At 41.0% G+C, this 23,373-nt stretch overlaps 1 protein-coding gene across 4 annotated transcripts in view; it reads left to right on the top strand.

The window, feature by feature from the left end:
- DCLK1 (doublecortin like kinase 1) overlaps positions 1-23,373 on the top strand; it is a 349,882-nt gene that overhangs the window by 314,888 nt on the left and 11,621 nt on the right. For 2 of the 4 annotated variants that reach the window (XM_045473962.1, XM_045473951.1), the window contains exons 16-17: positions 10,741-10,854; positions 16,267-16,340. In XM_045473962.1, coding sequence (XP_045329918.1) covers positions 10,741-10,854; positions 16,267-16,340 — 188 coding nt within the window. The remainder of the gene's footprint in view (positions 1-10,740; positions 10,855-16,266; positions 16,341-23,373) is intronic. The other 2 variants (XM_045473943.1, XM_045473936.1) reach the window with 1 other exon arrangement.

The raw sequence follows: 23,373 nt of genomic DNA, 5'->3' as shown, positions 1-23,373 counted from the left end.
TGCTTTTGCATGATTCCCACCGGAAATACAACTGACCCAAGGGTCTCCATATAAGCCCTGAAGTACTCCAGTGCAGCACTTCTTGAACTTGAATGTGCTCACAAGTCACCTGGGGATCTTGTTAAAATGCAGATTCTAATGTAGTAGATGTGAGGCTCTGAATTTCTAAAAGCTCCCAGATGCTGCTGCTGCTGCTGCTGCTGCTGCCACTATTTGAATACTACAGTCTAATGATACATCTTTATGAAAGAATTCTCCAGAGAGCAGTCATTCTGTTTTGTTCCTGTATCTCTTTACAACTGATTGATAAGATTTGTTTTGAATAGTAACAAATACGTACAGAGTGCTTCACTTAGAAAGTCTTCCCACGACTCTTTTGAGTAGTTCACATACATGAGCTGATTATGTTCTTCCTAACAACTGTAGAATCTAGGCACTCCTGTAACCCTCACTCACATGTGGAAGTTCCATACCTAAGTTTAATGGTTCGTACTGCCAAAGTAGAAGACAGACACAGATTTGCACGTGGATACGGACATGAACACAGACAGGAACAAGGTTACAATCGTTAGCTCGATGATTGAAATTTTGCCAGCCTTTCTACAGCTTTGAGTGATCTGGCTGTGAGTTGAAGGCAACAAAATGTTCCACTTCTCTAAATTATCACCTCGGTGATTAGCCACATGTCTTTTTCCTAAACCGCTAATTGTTAAGGATAATTGAAAGCACAGTGTTGAGACAGACTGTATCTGAAGTGACAAGAGGTTGGGGTCTTGTACATGTTCTGCCATATGATGACCATGGGTCTAGGTTTTAGTACTTTACATATATATGTATACACACACACAGGTATACACACACACACACACAGATACACACACACATATATTTTTTATAGCTCAAATTGTTAATTGATGCTTCTATCCCTACATTTCCTAGATTGTGTAATTCGTTTAGAAATGAAATTGGTGTTCTATATGTTTGTCTTCTGTATTTTATTTTATTTATTATTTTTTAATATGAAATTTATTGTCAGATTGGTTTCCATACAATACCCAGTGCTCATCCCAACAGGTGCCCTCCTCAATACCCATCACCCGCCCTCCCACTCCCCATCAACCCTCAGATTGTTCTTAGTTTTTAAGGGTCTTTTTATGGTTTGGCTCCCTCCCTCTCTAACTTTTTTTTCCTTCCCCTCCCCCATGGTCTTCTGTTAAGTTTCTCAGGATCCACATAAGTGTGAAAACATATGGTATCTGTTTTTCTCTGTATGACTTATTTCACTTAGCCTAACACTCTCCAGTTCCATCCATGTTGCTACAAAAGGCCATATTTCATTCTTTCTCATTGCCACGTAATATTCCATTGGGTATATAAACCACAATTTCTTTATCCATTCATCAGTTGATGGACATTTAGGCTCTTTCCATAATTTGGCTATTATTGAAAGTGCTGCTATAAACATTGGGGTACAATATACACACACATATGTATCAGGAGGATATATGTGAATGTGAGTGTGTATAGATAGATAGCTAAAGTTTGTTTTGAATATTTTCATATACCAAAGCTCCCCGGTTGGCATACACACGTGTAGAGGTATTAATCCCAGCCCTTGGGATAGTCAGGTAGAGCAGCTAGAGTCCAGGAGTGGTCATCTCCAGCCTCAAAACCTTTGCATTTACCCCAGGGTGCTAAGCAAAAGTTATCCTTTTCTGTGAAGTGGGAGAAGTTAGGAAGCATCTCACCTAAGCCTAATAATAAACTTAGAAGATAGGCAGAGTGGGTATTGTTGTACCCATTTTACAGAGGAGGAGACTGAGACTATGATGAGTGACTTACCCGAAGTAGCCAAGTTTAGATGGAGCCAGAATTTTCTGCCAGGTGTCCTCCCCCCAAGGATAAAGTCGCATGCACCACTTTTGCATTTACCCATCCTTTGTTCTGTGTGAAAGCACTGTGAATATTGCACAAGAATGCATATGTACATCATATGGTTATAATGATTGTTCAGAGAAGTTGGCAACCTTGCCGAAGTAACTTACCTAGGTCGTGGCACCTTTCCCTTAGATATCAGGGAGGAAGAGGTGCAAACCAGCTGCAGCCCGTCTTGGTGGCAGCAGTTTGTTCTGATTGATCTACATGCTAATTAAAAGCCCATAATCAGGGCGCCTGGATGCTCAGTCGGTTAAGCGTCCGACTTCAGCTCAGGTCTTGATCTCGTGATTCGTGGGTTCGGGCCCCGCGTCGGGCTCTGTGCTGACAGCTCGGAGCCTGGAGCCTGCTTCGGACTCTGTGTCTCCCTCTCTCTGCCCCTCACCCGCTCACGCTCTTGTCTCTCTCTTTCTCTCAACAATAAATAACCATTAAAAACAAAAAAAAGCCCATGACCTACAAATTGTCAAATTGGATGTTAGCACTAGAAACGGTGGGACTATGACCACACAGAATAAACCAGAAAATCTGAATTTGAAACATGGCCTTGGAAGGCTATCAACGAGCCATAGAGGAAAGAGATTCGTAGAGTGTACATAGCCATTTTTAAATACGTTTTCATCAGAGGACCACTGCTTGCCAAGCCTGTCCTTGGAAGCTGTGATAGAATGAGAACAGAAGGGCTCCTCCAGCCATTGTTGGTGTGGGGAGAGGGGTGCTACAAAGGATTACGTGGGGGAGGCTGTCTGACAGAGCAAGCTCCAGTGGGATCTTCATATTTGTGTTAAGATAACTTTGTGAAGGTGAGCAAATTCATCTGTATGTGTGAGGGGGCTGGAATGCAGTTGGAAACAGCCTTAGCCTGATTACAAACCAAATGACCCTATCTCCTTATGTATCCCAACTCAGGGGGTTCAAGAAACAAAATTAAGAAGACTTTTGGCTGTTGCCTTTGAAAAACTAGGTTCCTCCTTTTCCTAAGGCAGCATGTACATGTCTCAGCAGTAACTTTCTGCCTTGGCAACCTGCTTTGTACACATTTTTTACACATGGTCCCACTTTGCTGATAATTAGGCTCAGCCACTCCCTCTAAAACTTGGACTTCTGCTCTCATTTTAGTTTTCCCTCTCAGATTCCCTAAAGACATTTCCTAAAAGCAAGGATAACATTTAAGGAATTCGCCAGGAGATTATAAACTAAAAAAAAAAAAAAAAAGTTATGTAATTCTAATAGACCTTAGATTCTAAGGGGAAAAAATATCGGTGTGAGCAAAAACTTTAAACGTATTTTTAAAAACCCCCAAAATGTGTGAAGTGACTGCTTAACTTTTGAAATTACATTTATGTAGTGACTAAATCAGAAAAATGACTATTGTCTCAAAAACATAAATGAAAAAAACATACATAAGCTCTCATAACCAGCATTTAGTATTCGTGGAGGTCTCCAAGGGCAACAAAATGAAGCAAGCAATCAAAATAAATATGTTAGGAATTTAAAAGGAAGTCCATTTAACAAGGCATTTTGCATTTGGTGATCAAATTATATCTGATTACCACCGAGGACTCTACCTTAGGGGGTAAAAGGTAATAATAATTATATGAGCCCTGAGGAAGTCATCAGAAAGCATTTCCTGTTCCCTCATTTGTCCTCATTTTCTCTGTTGCTTATACAGTGACCTTTTCACTTGGTGCCTTTGGAATTGAAAAGGCAGTCTCTTATGAAATAGAGAGTAGGGCAACAGAATCGGAAAATCTAGTCAGCGAAAGTCACTTGTTTTATAACCTTACCTCTCGGCTCACTTTTTCATTCGCTCCGGGTGGGGATCCCACCGTGTTCCTTGGTGTTCTGGGCCTCTGCTCTGTTACTGGAAGAGTCATGAGTGAGTCCTCTTGGTGGATTGTTCTAGCAAACCAGATGGGCAATGGCAGCATCAGTGTGCAGCCAGGTGTCTAGGAAAGGAATGTGGACTCCCAGGAACATCAGCTTACCCTCCTGTGTAACCTTGGAATCAACCCAAGAGGCTGATTCTATTATCTCCATTTCACTGTCACAAAAACAGGTTCAAAGGAGTGAAATGACCTGTTTTTGTGACAGTGAAATGGAGATAATAGAATCAGCCTCTTGGGCTGTTACAAGGATGAAGAAGGGATTAGATATCTGAAGAGTCTGAGACTCAGTCTGCAAGCACTAGCACTGTGTACGTACTTGATAAAAATTTGGGGAATTTGGGTCTAAGAGAGACAGTAACCCTCACCTGTTGCTATGGGCTGATGAAATGCGAATTGCTGGTGTATGAGAAGTTTGATTAAGAAGGAAAACCCCCTCATCCAAAATAAAAAAAAAAAATTCTGTTAGTGCTCCAAGCACTACGTACATAGTGTGTGCATTATTGGCTCTATTGTGTCCTCCAGTATCACAGCTATTCCTCATCCTGGCCAAGTTTATTTATCTTAGTAGTCATCTAGTGGAGAACCACAGGATTTAGGCACATAAGAGACTGAAATAGGCAATAGACATCTTGATCACTCCAGGGACTGAGGACAAGGTTGAGTCCCTTTCCCCCAAGCGACACTTCGTTGATAGAAAATGTAGGCTAGTGATAAGTTCATAAACTTAATTGACACTTCCAGAAATAAAATTCTTATTTGTAAATAGAATTAAATTATCACCATTGTAATATTCCAAATATATTACTATATATATAATTTAATTTTTTAACATTTATTTATTTTTGAGAGACAGAGAGAGACAGAGCATGAGTAGGGGAGGGGCAGAGAGAGGGAGACACAGAATCCAAAGCAGACTACAGGCTCTGAGCTGTCAGCACAGAGCCTGATGCAGGGCTCAAACCCACGAATGGTGAGATCATGACCTGAGCTGAAGTCAGACGCTTAACTGACTGAGCCATTCAGGCACCCCTCAAATATATTACTGTTATTGCATTTTTATCTTTAAAGTGCCAACCTGCTTTATCTGATGTTATTCTCCTGATACTAGGATGAAGGTCCAACTCAATGCTGTAATGTTATGAGTCTGTGTTTTGCCACCAGTTATTTTCCTGGTTTTATTGATGAGGAAACTGAGCCTCAAAGAAATCTCTAGCATGAAGCTCGCTGGAGTTTCTAGCACAAGGTCTGATGCCTGGATTTTGCCTTTGGGGATTCTGAATTGGTCTACATGGGCATCTGGGAAGGCATCAGGAATTTTAAGAGTTCCCAAGATTCAGAACCTCTGTCCTGGTGCAAAGTACTGGGTTAATTGAGTCAAGTGTAGTTATTTAGCCAATTCAAGACTTCCTGTCACCTTCCTGGCCTTTCAATTTTATTTAACTTCCTTTTTCTTGCGTACCTCCTCTTTTGAAAAGATACTACTAAGCCAAGCTATCCAAAAAGAATGAAGAAAAAGAGGAAGAAGAAAAATCAAGAGCCTGGATAATCTACCACGATATTCCATGCTAATTAAAAGCAGCTCTCCCCACACAAAAATTTACATGCATTCATCTTGTGCTGGCAGAATTTGTTAGAAATTAAGAGAACCCCTAGTGATACTGTAATAATAAATAAAACCACCTATTTGTATTCATGAATTACAAATGATGACCTGGAATTCAAGTTTCCATTTAGGCATCTTATCCTGTCCTTTCTCCAAGCTAGATCTTAATTTACTTCACATTTTCTCCTCAAGTGCAGTGCGAATTGTAGACATAGGGGATGTATAGGGCCAAGCTGGAGAGACTCAAAGGTCCTGGGTGCCGTACAGCTGGAGACGGTTAACAAGAATCAAGAGGCCAAACCCTGGGATGCCAAATGAAGCTGCTATTGAAGAGTGCTCTAATGTACTTGAGAGATGACTTAAAACTAAATAGGGATATTCTGGTAGTAAACTGCTCACGACTTTCTCATGAAAGTCTCATGCCATGCTTTCTCATAAATTCACAGGTATTATTAATAGTAGAGCCTGGTAATGAGTTGACTGAAAACCAGATCCATGAGTCAAAAGCAAAAACCCACGAGGGGAGGAGGGTTTTCTAAAGCATGACCCCTGGAATGGTTTCCCTGAGGAAAGAGGGGAATTTACTCTGCCGAGTGACTTCACATCCAAGCCCCCACACCCCTCCTCGCAGCTGCTCCCCAACATCCGCTGGAGAAATGGAGACCAGGAGGCTAGGTCTCCTACAGACAGCTGTGAGAGTTCATTTTCCATTTTGCAAACTAATTTTGTTCTTGTCAGCTGCAATGCTCTGCCACGTGGTGGATGGGAATTTCTAAATCAAAAACCACTAACCTCAAACCACAACCAGCCCGTGTCAAACTTCAGAAACTACTCCCAGAAACTACATACCAGAACGTATGGTAATAATACTATAACTATTTGTAACACACTGCCAGGTTTGTCACGTTTCGAAAATTCATAGCACATTTTTGGCACACAGTCTATTCAGAATAATGGCGATAAAGATGTATATATAAAAATGTATGTTTTTAATGGCCCTATTTATTTTATTGATGCAAGACAGTAAGTTAACTAAATCTCCATCATCAATCCGTATGCCTCAGGTACAGATTAGGGGCCTGCAAAGTCAGTTGTTTATGTCTTTTAATCCAATTATGCTCAAAGCCTTCAAAATTGATATAAAACTCTGCAGACTTTCAGTTGATGTGAGGTGTGTGTGTGTGTGTGTGTGTGTGCACGCTCCCTCCCCACATTCTCTAGCTGAGACTCTTTATTTCATTGGGGAAAAAAACGTGAAATGTTTTAAGATTTATGAAGTCAGAAGCATCTCTGACAACGTGTGAGGGTTGTTTCGGGACTTTCATTGCTTCAGCGTGCACTAATAACCCAAGGGAAGCTGAAAGCTTCACGAGAATTTGAAGCTGGAGGCCTGAACCCCCAGGACCCAACATCTAAAAGAGTTGCTAGGAGTCTTGACAGGAGATTAGGACCAGGACAGAGCCGGGAAATGATAACGAAGTCCATGCTGAGGGTGGTGAGAAAGCAAACTCTGAGCTCAGGAACTGGCAGGGGGAAAAAAGCCAGGTAAAGGAAATTTCAGGCTACAATGGCCCCAGTGAGGAAGTGAGGAGATGGCAGGAATACCTCTCCCTCAGGAAATCGGAAAGGGGCCACTCCCGTGGAATCCCTACCGTGTGTTGTCTCTATAATCCCACCCAGCCTGTTAACCACAGCCTGTGTGGATCACAGGACCACACTGGGACCCTCTGCAACTTTGTGTCATCCGGTGTCAGCCAGGCCTTCGAGCGCCACCTGCTTCACATAGGATTGGAGAGCCCGGCTCTGGATAGTAGACATCTAGTCTCTCCTTGACATAAAAGTCAACTGCATTCCACTGGGCTCCCTGAAGTGCTCACTATTCCTTTTACTGACCTTCATCCAGATGCCATCCCGGTTCCACTGAGGCCTGTCCAGATATTCTCTGTTTTTTTTTTTTTTTTTTTCAGTCTCTAATTGAATCCTTCTTTCTCCTTGCCATTGCGCCATTTTCATCATGGAAAAGATGGAATCCTTCCACTTAACCCTGAGGGAGCCCTTTTGTAACTGATGCCGTGCTAACGAATGCCCTGGATGGATACAACGTGGTGTCATGGAAAGAATACTTTCAGACTTGGTTCAGTCCTGACTCAACTACTTTGCAGCTATGTGACCTTGAGCGAATTACTTAACCTTTGCTGAGCCTCAGTTTGCTCATCTTCAAAATGGGACTGATAATGCCTGTCATAGAGGATAATCTGAGGATTAAGGGGACAGTATATGTAAACCCCTCACCCAGGGCCACATAGCAGTTAACACTTGTGTCACCTTCTTCTTCCTGGCTTTCTCTTTTATCTTCGCTCCCTTCCACCTCCAAATGGGCCACACTCTCTCCTTCCTTCACCTTACCTCAGAGAAAGAGGTAAACTTGCATTTCCCCAGGGCAGATTGCTTCATTTCCCTTCCATCCCTTCCCCTCACCCTGATTAGCCCCTTTCTCCTGTCTTCCCGCTCTTCCTTTCCAGCAGCTTCTGATCCTGAGACTCCAGATATGCTCAAGGTGTCTCTTTTTGGGGGGGGGGGTCCTAAAGACAAAAACCTTCCTTCAGCCTACTTCCCGATTAAGTTTTTCAAATTCGCTTATAATCTAAAATGCATACAAATCACTTTGACTCAGCTAGCCTGGAAATCTATTAAGAGATGATTACGCGTACATGTATAATCTTGGGGGGGAACCCTTCTGTCAGGCTGCTCCCTTTCACTCAGGCAGAGCCCCAACCTATGCCAAATACATGACACTAATACATGACACTAATCATTTCATCCCTCATCAAATGTTTAAATGCTCCCAGAATTCTAACTTAGATTCAGAGGCCTCTTGTTTCCTCCACCATTAAAAAAGTGTTTCACATACACCATTGAATTCACCCTTGTGTTTAAACCTCTGGGTTGCATAATTCTAAATCTATGTGAGTGAAGGGCCGTTAGTCCTCTCTACCTCCTACCCTTACACCCCTCTTATTAAAAAGCATTGCTTTTATTCCTGAAAGAGATTAAATCTTCCATTTCCAGGTATTTCTCATAGTCATTTGTGGCCAGTCTGTTTTTGGTTTTGTTTTGTTTTGATTTTTTTTTTCAGCTTTCTCCATCATTATTCTCCTACATACTCTTAACTAGAGATAAACTGCTTAACTCATTGTTTGGCAATGAGACTCACACTGAGTGAGTCCCACTCACTCACATCTGTACACCAAAACATTGATTTCCTCCTCTCTACCCATAAATTGCTCCCCCTCGTTAAGGACCAGGCTGGAGCCCATATTCCTCTCGAAGTCTTCTCTGTTCACAACTGAAAATATGTCCTCTCTCCTCTGAACTCCTTCCGTGTTTCTAGCTGAGCCATGAGGCTACATGCCTCCTGACAGCTCTTTCTTATCTTCTTACTCTGCTTTATTATTTGACATTGTGTGTGCCTACTTTGTCTCTCAGCCCTCAAGGTTCTGGTGGGCACAGATCATTTTTCTCCCACCCCCTGCCATCCCTGGCATAGCCCTGGACAGAGGAAGTACTTCATATGTCCCTGTTTCTCTTCCCTTCCCAAATATTATCCCACTGTTACCCTAATTGACCTTCACTTTATTTCTGACTCTTTTCAGAGTGTCGATTTTTTAAAAAACTTTTTGAATTTACTCTGCAATCACTGCAAAGCATCCTTCCTTAAGGTTTGGTTTCTGATGTGACTTAATAAGCATAATAATGGTTCTTTCTTCTAGCCATTAATAAATCTGTCCAAGAATATCATAAATTGGCTATCCACTGTGAGCAGGGAACTGAACCAGTGCTAATATAAAAGATTATAGAAGATATGGACGATGTGGTACAAAAGGGACAGGAGTTCAGAGTTGATTATATATCATATATATATAAACTATATATGTTAATTACATATGTACATACAAAATCACCTAACATCAGAAGAATGTAAATAGTGCAAATATATATATAATGAAAAAGCATTAGGAGTTTACAGAAGAACCAATGTAATGAATTTTGCTTAGTAGGGGAAAAATGTTTTGGAACAGGTGATGTGGACCCATGTTTTGAAGAAACAGAGAGGCCATCAGGCCCATAAGAACAAAACCCATGCCTATGTTTGCTCCCCATCTTCCCCCACCTCTTGCCACCGTAGTACCTGGTCCACTGTAGACGTGCAGCTGCTACTAAATAAATAAATAGTCAAGTACTGAAAGCAGGAGAGACTAGGTTATGTAAAAGGGCAAGCATGTTATGCCAGGGAAGCAGCAATTCATTTTCCTGGGTGGAGCCAAGAAATAACATGCAAAATGATGGAAAGGAAAGAGAGAAGGAAATGATGAATGGCCTTGAAGTCTTGCCAGGAATTTGGTTTTAACAGATAGTAACAAACACTTTATTATCCATTCATTCATTTATTCCACAAATATGTAGTAAGCATCTGCCATGTGCCAAAGCACTTTGCTGAGACCCGAGGGTTCTGTAGTGAACAAAACACAGTCTCTGTCTTCGAGGATTGGGCAGCCTTTTCAACATGAGCTAGTAAGTGGTGGCACATACTTATGGCTCTGGTTATTGTTATCCTAACAGTATTTAGCAAAAGGGAGCAATCTGTCTAGCCTCCATCATAGACAGCTCCGGCAGAGAGCAGAAGCCTTCGTTAAAATGAGCTCCAATGTGAAGTATGTCAAAATAACAGATGATTTGAAGGCAGTAAGGAGGATTTAAAACTCAAGGAAGAACTTTTTGCCTGGAAGATTGTCTGGGATTATAGAATGGTCGATTGAGTAGCTGTGGAACCAGGCTGAGTTTATTTACGGGCCCTTGCATGAGCCCAAGACTGTCAGTTTTTTCATTTTGGGGCCTGAATGATGGGCTAAAAGGATAAAACTCTTGGTTCAGAAAAAAAAAAAAAAGATGTTTACATCGATTTGGGATGGGGGGGGGTTCAGATTTAACTTGCTTTTTGACATATGTCCCTAGGGTCATGGCTGAAATCAATTTTATTAGAAACCAAACACAGAAATAAAAACTTTTTATTTAGGGACAGAATGACACGGCGAATTGATTTTCGGGCAGATGTGGAAATGAGTGAGACCTCAGAGCAGTACTTGCAACAACCGTGTTTAATGAGAAGACATTGGTTAGTTTATTTCTGAAATCTTACAAATTCTAAGATCACCGCCTGCTACTGGAAGATCTTGGCCTCATTTTCCATCTATCTCATTTTTTTTCTTTTTCTTCTTTTCTTCATTTCTTTTTTTTTTTTTTTTTTTTCCCCAGGATGACGGCCTCCCAGAAAATGAACATCAGCTGTCAGTAGCTGGAAAGATAAAGAAGCATTTCAACACAGGCCCCAAGCCGAATAGCACCGCAGCTGGAGTTTCTGTCATAGCAGTAAGCATCTGAAATATCCACCTATAACTTTTTAAAAGCAATCCACCTAAGAGACAGGCATTACTCAGGAGGGTCCACCCAGAGACAGCAGAGTGGGTCATTTCTGTAGACAGCTCGACCATTGAATGCACTGGGGGAGGCTCGGGGCTTATATACATTATGTGTTCTTGCCGAACGTTTCCCTAGGAGTCACATCATTATCCAACACCTCCAGGGTGTCTCGCGGTACATATTAATTTCATGATTTATTTTTTAAAGGAGAAAACCTCCCCCACCGTGGACTCTGTGCCAATGCAAACTTTGGGACTCTGAGAAAAAGAGTTCACAGTGTCCTTTTGCCAGGACCTGGAGGGAGAGGGAAGCCGGGAGAGACAACACTGCAGAGAGAGATCGGAACACTATAGATCTTTGTACGAGACCCAAATGAAAGCCAAAACATAGCAGAAGGCTTGCGCAGCACGATTTTCAGTGAAACTGAACTGCTGTGAACACCCAAAGAAATAACGGAGTCTTGCTTCTTAGAAATTTCTGTTTTTAAAGTTGAAAGTCTTTTACCATTTACCATTTTATTGATGTGGCTGCACAAGGATTTTTTTTTTTTCTGTTCTATACATGCAGACATACACTTTATGCAATTTGATAGCAGCTCTAGGCAAAGATTAAATTGGGCAGAGAAATAATGAAACCTCATACTTCCTGGTGTCATATTCTAGAGTAAATATATTCAGGTCCCAGATTACTTGAGTTTTTAATAATTTCCTCTTTTTTCAGAGTATGTAAATTTTAACAGCATACTCAATGTGAAATCGCTTGAGCTGGTTTTTCTTTTCTAAACAAAGAACTTACACACTACAATGTCGAATTTTAAAAAGCATATATGCTATTGAACAGTACTTTATTGCTCATGAACGGTACTGTTTTACCACTTCTTCGGGTGTCTTTATTTCCTTTCTTTGTTTCTTTTTTGGCTCCACTAGAGCCCCAGATAAACTAAAGATGGATAAGTGACACACTCAGTACAATCAGTCCCAGATCCGGGTTACTAAATATTCGATATGAGCTTCCAGAATTTGCAGATGGCACAAATGTATGCATACACATTCTCGTACCGTTTGCATTTCGTGTTTTTTGGTTGAACCCTTTCCACAGTGAGCCACATGTGAGTAACTGGCTCACGAGCCCACTCACGGTGCTAAATAGAAGGCAGACTCTTGCAGATGCTTCCCAGTGCTGCCGAGAGTTTAAAATTCCAAGTTATTCTCCTTGCCCTCTCTCTCGAGTTCGTTCTAAGGAAATGCAACGTACAAGTGCACTGTCCTTCGTGTCTCTATAGATGTGGGTGTTCTTTGTTGTCAGCTAATATTCGGTCAGTAATTTTTGGAAGTAACAATCTCATGGCGATTCTCCACTAAACCAGACCTTCTATACTCTGTTTTCATCATTCATTCCAGATAGAAGTCTATTCCAAAATGTTTGACTCCACAACTTGCTTTTGGAATGGACTGCCAGCACGCTTGTCCATGAAAAGGACTGGTTTTCTGCTCCCACTGAGGGCTTATGGCTGCTAGAAAGGGTGCCTTTCCACCTTCGTCACTTTGTTTTTTGTTTTCGTTTTTCTTGGTCTTTTATTTTGATTAGTCTTTGGTTAAGTTTGCCTTGGTTGCTCAATAATGGTTTGTTCACGGTATTCTGGGAGTCTGACAATGACTAAGGGCAGGAACTTCAGGGCAATTTTCCAGTGGATAGACAACACAGATTTGAGGAGAAATCCTACTTTAATCAAATTGGGATAAATTCTGAAACCTAATCCATCAGAGTTTATTAAAACTTTATCTAAGTAGATCTCAAAAAACTCTAACTTAGTATTTGAAGATCAAGGCCTATGGAATTTTTCCCCCTAAATATCATGATTGGACCATTTTGAATACAATTCCATATCAGTTTCATAGTTCATCACTAACATTTCCATGGAAACTATACAAACTAGTAATATACTTATAAATTGTAAAATGGACTGTGTATGGCTGCGTGTACACATTAGTTGTGTGCTTATTGAATCTTCTTTATTCACTACAAATCTAAAAAAAGCATCAACTTAACTCAGACTCAAAACAATGAGCTGTTTGGAGAAATATCTGGGAAAGTGCCTTGTCCACTCTAAGGCCCAATTCACATGTTAATCAGCATTGTTAATATTTCAAGCATGAGAGAGAGAGAGCACAACTGTAAATTTCAGGTGTTGTTTGAGGAGTAGCTGGCCTGCCCCGATGTATACATTTCTGTGCCCCCCCACAGAGTGCTTTTCTCTCAAAAATGTCCACACCCTCCATTAAAACCTGGGGGAGGTCGCCGGTGGCAGGGCGGGGCTAGGGATTAGAAATTGGCCAGTTTGGCTGCCTTTGTGATTAACTTTCAGAATAACATTGGATAAGTCATTTATACTCCACAGCAGTTTTCCCGTTCTCACAGGGCAAAGACTAAGTCTCAGGGGACTAGCACAAGAAAAAGGAGCCCTGACATTAAATAATACTGTTGACCCTTGAACAACACGGGTTTGAGCTGTATGGGTCCGCTTAGATGTGAGTGTTTTTAAATAAATATATACAGGACTGTAAGTGTATTTTCTCTTACGATTTTCTTAATGACATTTTCTTCCCTCCAGCTTACTTTATTTACACAGTGTGTAGTATATATACAAAATATGTGTTAATTTCCTGTTATCAGTAAGGCTTCCAGTCTACAGTAGTCTTTTAGTAGTTAAATTTGGGGGACTCAAAAGTTATACATGGATTTTTGACTGTGCTGGGGGTCAGCATCCCTACCCTCATTGTTCAAGAGTCAACTGTATTCCAATTCAAACTATGGCATAACTGCCAAAGAATGATATTCTGCTCTGACGCAGACTATAAGTGGGAGGTAGGAGGAATATCCTTCATAAATGGTGCATCCTATAAACACCACTCAACAATTTAATAACGCAATATGATTATTAATTCACCTACATGAAAAATTCCTATAATTAATATAATGTTGTAAATGGCTCCTATTGATAGATAAGAAAAACTGATTGCAGCATACATTTCGTTCAGACAGAATTTTTTCCCATGGGCACGTGTGCTCTCCCCAGAGGCTATAAAATAATGTATTTTAATTTTAAACTGCCTCTATGGGACCGATTGTTTGGAAATTACACACACCCTTTAAAATGAAAAACAAAAGGTATTTAGAATGTAGTATCAGTCAGCTTATATTTTCAGGAAATCAACAATTAAAACATTAATCTTTAACTGGCACTCCTCTTTCCTTAGTTAGAAATCTAACTCCCCACTGGAGATCAGCAATGCTTATAAAGGAATTCATGACACTTTTTCTTTCCCAAAGTGACAAAGGAAAAAGAGCATCCTGTCATAACAAACAGGATCTAGTCTCAGATGTAATTTATGACACGAGCGTAGTTTAACATGCACTCGTGGTTCTGAACCTCAGTGTTTTTTGTTCCTGTTGTCATTTTTTTTTCTTCTCTGCTTCCCACCCCCTGCATTATTAAGACCAAAGAAAGGGCAAATGATAACTTTATATTAAGGTTGCAAGAGGTCCTCAAGTTGGCCAGGAGAGTAATTACCAGCTGGAGGCCCATGGCGATCACCCGGCCCTTCTAAAAGGAGGAAGGGTGTTCTGACATTGAGGTCAGGTGACGTGATTAGGTGGAAACCCATTGCTACCCTTGTAAATGCAGCACTCTGCCTTCTCAGAAAGACTCCATTGTCCCTTTACTACCTTTCTCAGTAGTTGGGGGATTAAAACGCGCGCACACACACACACACACAACAGAACAGAGAAAGGGAAACAAAAGGTTATTAAAATGCAATTTATAGACATAAAATGGAATTAGAGATGACATTTTAACGGTGGACTTCTTGGGAGCTGAGGGAGGGAGGGAGGCATTATTAGATTTGCTCAGCTTGATGAAGAACCGATGACTAAGATGTCAGTTCCAATTTATTTTTCCTCATTTAATTCTGTTTATTATTTTAACCGATAATTTTCCTAATGCTTTAAAGTTCTTCCTTTGCATTTTGCTCATGCAAATAGAGCATTTCAGTCTAATTGAACAAATCCATACTAATCAGTGTGCAAATAATTGTGATTCTGGGAAGCCGAGTCGAGTCGTACAGTGAGAGCCCGTGGCACTAACGCCTTCCGATGTGTGTCCTGTTATGGGACACTTGGCCTGTAGATGGCAACAGAGGACTAGTTACCGAGTAGCCAACTCCGTGGACTAAAACAGAAGTGCAGGACTTCATATGACTCCCTGAGGCAAGGGTACTTGGATTCTTTTTTTTTTTTCTTAAATGAAACGAAACGCACCTTTTTTAAAGATTAAAATCTCACATCGTTGTTCCACGAACACCCAGATAGCCTAGTTTATAATCTGAACCCCCAGTCCTCCAAGCAGTTTTTAGTTTAAACGTCTGGTGTCCCAGCCTGTTTTTGCCATGCCTTTGTGAATTCAGAAGTAGAAACTGTCAGCACAGCACTCTCGGGCGTCTCTCTAAGGAAAGGTGTGCGTGTTGCCTCCTCTCGTGGGCAGAATGGGCGAGTGGGTGTACCGCATGGGTATTGTTTTCAAGTTTGGGGATTGAACCTTTTATTCCTAGGTAGCCAAAGCCTAACATCTTATTCCAGGATGAACAACTTTGAGACCTTATCCTGTCTTCTATTTATTGTACCTTTGGTTAATCTTAAGCTCTTGACTGTACATATGCATTTTTAATATACACTGAAAACTATTTTTCATTTCATTTTATTTTTTGTATTTTCATAGAGAAAACTTACTGTTTTATATTATATCTTTTTAGTTCAGAAATGTAATTAAGATTCACCTTTAAGAGTAGTTCTGCTTTCGAAGATTAACTCTTCAAGAAAGAATTCCAAATCGCTGTGATTTGTGAGGGTTCCTGTCATCTTTTATTTCATATTTACGAAGCCCTCAAATTTAAGCCTGATGGGGTAAGATGGGGAGGAGGGGGTCCGATCTGCTTTCTCCTAGGTGGCTAAAACTGATTTCAGTACTTCATTTAATTGTGAAGCATTTTCCATTCTATGGCATATGAAGAGGTGTTTATATCTTTTGAAATTGAGAGGACATTATTAAATGTGCATTCAAAACCTTGTCTGACAAATTAGATCTATTCTAACAAATTGGCCTCCGAGATATTCATGAGGGATTAGTGTTTTTTCTTGCCTTTTTATTTTCAAGGTGCAGATTTAGGGTATTAGCTAGTTACCCTGCAGAAGAGGCATCGTAACTATATATGAATATATAGTCAATGAAGAAGAGCTTGGTCTGGAGTCGTTAATTCTTTAGCACAATGTCGATCCACTGAGTTGCCCCCATTTCTCTCTGCTCAGCTGGACCACGGGTTTACCATCAAGAGATCAGGGTCTTTGGACTACTACCAGCAACCAGGAATGTATTGGATAAGGTATGAGATGGTGCAGCTCAACAGTCAGTGTTTCCATGGCAACGTGCTGGCAGTCTCCATTAACCAGTTCCTTCAGTGGATAAACATGCTTTTGATTTGTTATCCAGTCCATATGCTGCTTTATCAGTTTCATTTTAATCTTGATTGAGATGCCACACCCCCTCATTCCTTTTTTTCACCCATTATTCACACTGACATTTGCCAGCTTTCTTTCCATTGCACATGCTCAGTATCAATTTTCCTTACAGTTAAAAGGACAGTATATTTAGTGTTAATGCCAAAGCCTTTTCCTGATGTTGCTAATTAAAACAATGATTACCGGTGCTCTTCTGTCCCTTAACAAATGGAAGAACAATAGTGCCTTAGTGTACGTTCTATAGAAGTATATACTGTCATTTTAAAGTCATCAAGCCCAACCTTGACCTTATTAGATGGATGAAACAATGCATTTACACGTTAGTAGTAGAAGCTTCTCCAAGTACAATGAGCTATAGAATGCATTGTGTGTGTTGGTAAGCTTGTGTTTTCAAATTCTCCACCTTTTTGTTTTGTTTTGTTTTGTTTTCGTTTTATTGTTACCTCTCTCCCCCTGGAAATCCCTTTATGTACTAGCTATTGCATGAATTTATTTTTCAATATTTTGTAACTGTCAGATTACTTAGCCGGCTTATCTGCAGAAGCAAAGGGACTGTGTATGGGAGGTATCGATTTTTTTTTTTTTTTAAACTGGGCTAAGAATTCTATCCAATCATTTTCTATTCTAGTCAACTGCCCTGGCATTTCCTTCAAGGGGCATTGTTTGTGTCTCTTTAAGTTATCCACAGGCAGGATGGTTTTTGATGATTTGGAAAATTTACTCTGAGAAGTCCCAGGGAACTTTTCTCCTCCATCTCGATGTTTCTGAAATGATCTCCAGGTAAAGCTCCACATCTTAGTGTTTGCTAGGAAAAATTCCAGGGGTTTTGGTATTTGTTTCCATCAAGTGATGGAGTCTATCTGCAGAAACGTAGCTACCTGATGTTTTTTTCATGCATTAGACTACTAAATTTTAGAAAACAAGAAATATATGTGTGTATGTGTGTGTGTATATCTATCTATCTACATAGATAGATAGATATAGATATAGATATAAGATATACACACACACAATATGTAATTTTAACTCCCAATTAATTATTCCTAATTTTTACTTCTACACTCAAAACAAAGGGCTTAAGAGAGCAGTAAAGGGCACACTTTGACAAACTATCCAGTATACTAAAGTCATGATAGTTTCCAAGTCTGTTTAAAGCAGGAAAACACCTAAACTTAAATGAATGTTTTAAAATCAGTTTTACGTCGAAGGCTATTTGTGTCTTCTAGACTGATATGCGTGCAGGAATTACACTCAACCTTTTTATTTACTTAAGTAAATTAACTTTATATGTATAGAAAGAACTCTGTTTTATTTTTAACCTTTTGGGGGGGGGATTAATCAGGATTTACCTTTATGCAGACTCTTCTTTTTGACTTTTTAATGTAGAAAACGGTCTCTCCGTCTTTTACTTTTCACTGAAGGATAATCTGCATTCAGAAGGGTGCACATATCATGAATTCTCACGAACTGAACACGCCCCTGTAAGGGCCCCCAGGTCGGCACAGAACATTTCTAGCACCTCTGGAGATTACCCCCCTCTACCTCAGGGCCCTTCCAGGAGGGTCACGTAGCCCCAAGGGTAAACACTGACCTGGACTCTATCCACGTTAATTAGCTTTGCCTGGTTTTGTACTTTATATAAATGGAATCACTCCATGCTCTGCCCTTTTTGTTAATTGTGTGCCTCCTAACCTCAGGCATAGTAACCAAATATATATGAGTAAAGTTGACATACAATTAAAAATAGGCATCAAATATGCCTAATTACAGTTGTGCATACTGGTACAACACACATTGCACATATAAATTAATCTGATTTCAAAAAGAAAGCTCTGGGAGATTCCGTTGCTGGATTTGTGAGATTAGGGGTGGGAGCAAAATGCCAAGTAAACACAATAATTAATAAATGTAGCCAAGTATAAAAAGGCCATTTGACTAAAATCCTAGTGATGGTTCCCATCAGCAGACAAAATGACACATCCCTGAATAATGGGCAGGAGCAGATGGGAGATAATCTCTTTTTTCTTCCACACATAAACTGCTCTGTTTTCCAGCTGGGGGCAGTAACAACAATGTTTATAGTTAATGTTGGAGTAAACAGCACACCCAGTATGTAAAGTTAAATTGGAGAAACGAGGCTAAAAACTCATCGGCATATATGCTTAATTAGGAAGTTTTATAATGCCATTTAGCCTCAGAACGAACACACTCTCCTCACTGATTGCAAATGCTTGCCTTTTATCTCCATGAAGTAGGAGCATTTGTCTAACCACGGTGGCAGCCAACTTCCAACATAAACAATCATTAGAGGCAAACATCCCCGCTCCCAATTGTTGTGTTTACAAGTGCTCATGGCTGTTTTCACTTCTCTGAGCATAACACTTGGGAGTCGGGGTTGCTTTTTTGTAAAGCAGCTTGCATCAGGGCATGGGCTGGAAAAAGCATCTCTTCGGGGTGCCCAGAATTGTCATGTCCTTTGTAATAGGCTTTTCGGTGATGGTAGAGAAATGGTGGGGGTCCGCTTTCCTCTTTCTCCCCTTCATTCTCTTGCCTCTTAATGGGGGAGCTGCTTCCAAGCTGTAACCAGGGGAGCAGTGTCCTCCTTGGCCCATTTTTCCAGGAGTCCTTGGTCCTGTCACCTTGAGTCCAGGGGGGACACTCCCCGAGGAATGAGCCGTTGAGGCCATTCCACTCCCTCATGGCCTTACCGTGAGCCGCTGGAAACCACTTACATCTCGTTACATTGTCCCCTCCTGAAAATGCGTCCTTATCCAAGGGGGATGTGGTCACACACATTCTGTGCCTCTCTCAAGTCAAGCTGTCACTGTGGCAGGTGCTATGGCCAACAACACACGGAGAAGAATCCTTCATCTTCCACACGCAGAACAAGGCAACAGCCAGAACGTGGTAACCCGATTAAACAGAACAAATATCCAAACAAGATGTAAGCTGAAAATGCTAGATAAGATAAAATGCGGAGGTGAGCTAGGACAAAAGGGTGGTTGAGTTCCCAGGCATGACGTGACTAAAATGTGCATATTGGATTCAAGCACCATCCTGAAACAGTGAGTAATGAGGCAGAGCGGTGGCAGCCAAGCGCAGTCTTTGCAAGGCTATTAAATGCTGTCATGCTCGGCTCTTAAAAGGAATGGGGTCAGTTAAATGCATCTTGCTTGGTGTAGGTTTGAAAGAAGAGTTCCCATGAAAGCCAGAGAGGAGACCCCAGCATGGTGTCTGAAGGGCTCCCAGGCCAGCCTCCGCCAGCAGCCAAATGCCCACCGCAAGTTCCATGCATTGCAGGTTGTTTCGCTGCGAGTTGCCTTGGCCTTCCTCCACCGTGGAGAGAGTGCTCCCCAGTGAGTGTCAGAGCACTGGCAGAAGGAGGAGCAGACGCCTCCGTTCCAGCAAGGGACTAACCACCCTACTCCATGCCAGTCCTGAGACTCTGTAACCGAGGGTTTAACACGTAGGGAAGGCATAGATTTAAACTTCAAACCACCCAAGCTGTGATGACAGAGAAAAGGATCAGGGAAGTAGGAGGTTTGGTTTTGCAACTGTACCTGGATGTTAAAAAGTGAAGCCGAGACGCTCAAAAGATGGGCAGGACTGTAGGCCCGCCAATGGTATTCAAACACAGGAAGCATGAGACATACGTGTTATTTCGCCGAGTCCAACAGGGTGCTCACTGTTTGAGATTTTGTCTTTTTATTTTCAGAGGCCCCCTAAGAGAGGAGGTCAACAATATCTCTCTGTCTTTAGAAATATAACATACTTAGTATTAAAATGAGAAGTTGTCATGGCATCCCAAGACTTACTGATTGGGTATAAGGTGAAGTGAGATTTTAAACTTCTCTTGACATCCTCGATTGTTCAGTATTGATCGAAAATATCATATTTATTTGTGACCTTGCTTCAGAATCTCTTTTCCTCTTTTTGATAAAAAAAAAATCTACACTCTCCTACGTATTTATTCCTGCCATCCTTTGACTCCAGATGTTTCCCAGTGATGTTTGCTGATACAATATAGATTTTATTTGGTGTAAGTGTAGGAAGAATAGTCATGAAGAACTTAATCCATAAGTATTGACACACTGTTATTCTATTAAGAAAGAGTGTAAATGTCCATCTGCTGAAGCCAGACAATTCTCAAATACATGCAAGCCACTTGACACTTAGAGAAACCAAGAAATCCTGAAAATTGAGATGTGACGAACTTGGCTAGAGATTGGCAGCACAGCGTGTAGAGAGTTGATGACTTTGCTGTTGGGAAGGACTGGTTTGGGATCCAGCCCACAGCACTTCCCACAGTGTGACCTTAGGCACGTTCCACGTTTTTCTCTGATTTTCAATTTCCTCATCTGTAAACATGTGAAGAGTATTACCAACCTCCCAAACCTGTGGCCAGGATTGTATGAGCTGCCTGTGCTAACGTGCCTTCACAGACCCCTGCCCAAAGGAGGAACTCAGAAAACATTGCTTCACAGGGTTCCTCTCATTTCCAGGAGAATATCTTGCACTCAACATAGCAGACAGATCTGCCTGAGAAAACCGATCTCGCTGCAGATCAAAGCATCCGCTATTAAAGTAGAACCATGAGCATTTTTGATGCTCTGATTGGGATAGACTGCCGAGTAACTTATATTATTCATGAGCATTTGTGGCATTAAGTGATACTTAAAGTACTCTGTTGCCAAAAATCCTCATGAAGTATAAGTTTTAAATGTTACTCTCCGGGGCAGAGATTGGCACACTACAGCCATTGGGCCAAGTCTAGCCCACTGCCTATTTTTGTAAAGAAAGTCTTATTGGAACAAGGCCACACACATTCATTTATAAATTGTCTATGGCTCTGTTTGCCATACAGTGGTAGAGTTGAATACTTGGGTCAAAGAATCGTATGGCCTGCAGAGGCTGAAATATTAACTCTTCGGCCTTTCCATAAAAAGTTGTTTCACTCCCATCCTAGGGGGAAAATATTTCTAAGTTAAAAGGTACCATCTGGTGGGGTTGTTAAAAACTGTATCTCTACCACCTACTGGAACGTCTGGCACATAGTAGGCCCTCAATAAATGTTTGTTAAATCAATGAATAAATGATTGGACTGTATAATAAAGGGACCATTAATATAGAAGAACCTTAATTTTGAGGATAAACATGTTTTTGAAGGATTTGGAGTATATTAAAGTTTGGACAATTAAATTATGTATGAGATGCTCTAGGATAGCATTCCATTTACAGCAACCTGAGAGGAAGTCTTTCAGTAAAGCTAAAAAGTTGTTTTGTAGTAAAAAGAAATACCCATAACTTACCTGCTTAGTAAGTTCTACATTGCCATAGGTTTTCTTAAGGTTAATTATGGCTGTGGTTGTGCTTTGGGTTACTAGTATGATGAAGGGAAAACAAGACGGCAGATCAGTTTAGCTTCTCTTATGAGAAAATCAGGGTCTGTAGGGCAGAGGGAGCACGTGGCTTTTGTCCTCTAGAAGCCTGAGCTCAGCAAGTGGCTGTAATTTTAACCCTCCAGTGAGAGGCCATCAGAGACCCATTCTAGAGAGCAGGGACAATTTGGGATTCCACTAAGAACAGACCAGCAAGAGGAGCCTGTGTTTAAGAAAGGTGGTGGAGAAGCATCCGGGCAGTTCTGCCTGGGGCAGGAAGGAAATAACACTGAAGAGTCACACCTAGGAAGTAGCTTAGAAGCCTACTAGGTTTCATTCCATGAGGCAACCTTTTGCCATTTCAATAGGGCAATACCGTGTCATATATCCAGATCTGGGGCGGCGCCTGGCGAGACCCCAAACGGATATGAAAGCAGAACAAAACAGAATCATAATAAGCATGGCAGAAAGCCGAATGAAACGAGGAAGGTGACTATCTCAATCGATTTGCCAGTTTAATTTTACTAGCAAGCAAAACATGTCCAAAGTGGCGAGCAAATCGTAGCTCAGTCCCTACAGAGTGAGGGTGAGCAAGGGAAAGGGTTCCTGAGATTAATGCCCCAACAGCTGCATCCTCAGTTTAGTCTCCTTGGTAGTATGAATAATGGATGGGCTAAAAGGCAAAATGCACAATAATGTTCTTTTATTAATGAAATGAAGACTACTTGTGATGGCTAGCAATAAATTAAGAAAAGCAAAAACGGAAAATCAGTCAACGTTTGCCTCTGAAAAATGCTGTTACTTAAATCCAATAATTATGCCATGACACAAAACATTGCCTCACAACTTAAATGAGGTTCATCTCTTGCCAGTCCTGCCCGTGTTGCAGAACAGAATTATTTTTGATCCGTAGACTGCAAAGCCTATTGTTTGCTAAGAGAAAAACATAAGCCATTAGAGTAGATTGATGGTGATATTAAGCATATTCATAGTATTTCATAGGTGAAAGTTTCCCTAGGGATCATGCACTGTATCTCCCCTTCCATCTATGGGCCTCAGTGTGGTTAAGAAACATGTCCAAGGACACATAATTAGCCGAGCTAGGACAAAAAGCTAGCTCTCCTGACTTACCCCAATTGCTGCTTCCAAGCGGATTAAGCTAAAGCTACCCGACAAGACAAACATTACAGAGATGCGGGTGATGCAGACTGGCAAAAACAAAGCTAATGTTCTGGTTCATATTCTTGATCCATTCCTGACTTTCCTCCTCCATGCTATATTTTCCCTTCAACATTTCATAGATATGCTAGATGGATATGGCCTCTATATTTATGCTGATCCCCAAAAGTAACGTCAAAAATAAAGATTTAAAATATCTGAGTGCTATGAGGGGGATAGTATTGTTTCATTGTAACAGAAGAGGCCAGTGACCGAGTTCATTAGCTCTGTCTATTGTTGGAATGTATTTCTTCAGTAATAGGCAAGCGCTGTCTTTTATTCATGCATGCTTGGTATTGCA

The sequence above is a fragment of the Leopardus geoffroyi genome, chromosome A1 (genome assembly GCF_018350155.1).
Source record: "Leopardus geoffroyi isolate Oge1 chromosome A1, O.geoffroyi_Oge1_pat1.0, whole genome shotgun sequence".
Classification (NCBI taxonomy): domain Eukaryota; kingdom Metazoa; phylum Chordata; class Mammalia; order Carnivora; family Felidae; genus Leopardus; species Leopardus geoffroyi.
The sequence above is the reverse complement of the archived record's forward strand: the minus strand, read 5'-3'. Positions and strand labels throughout refer to the sequence as shown.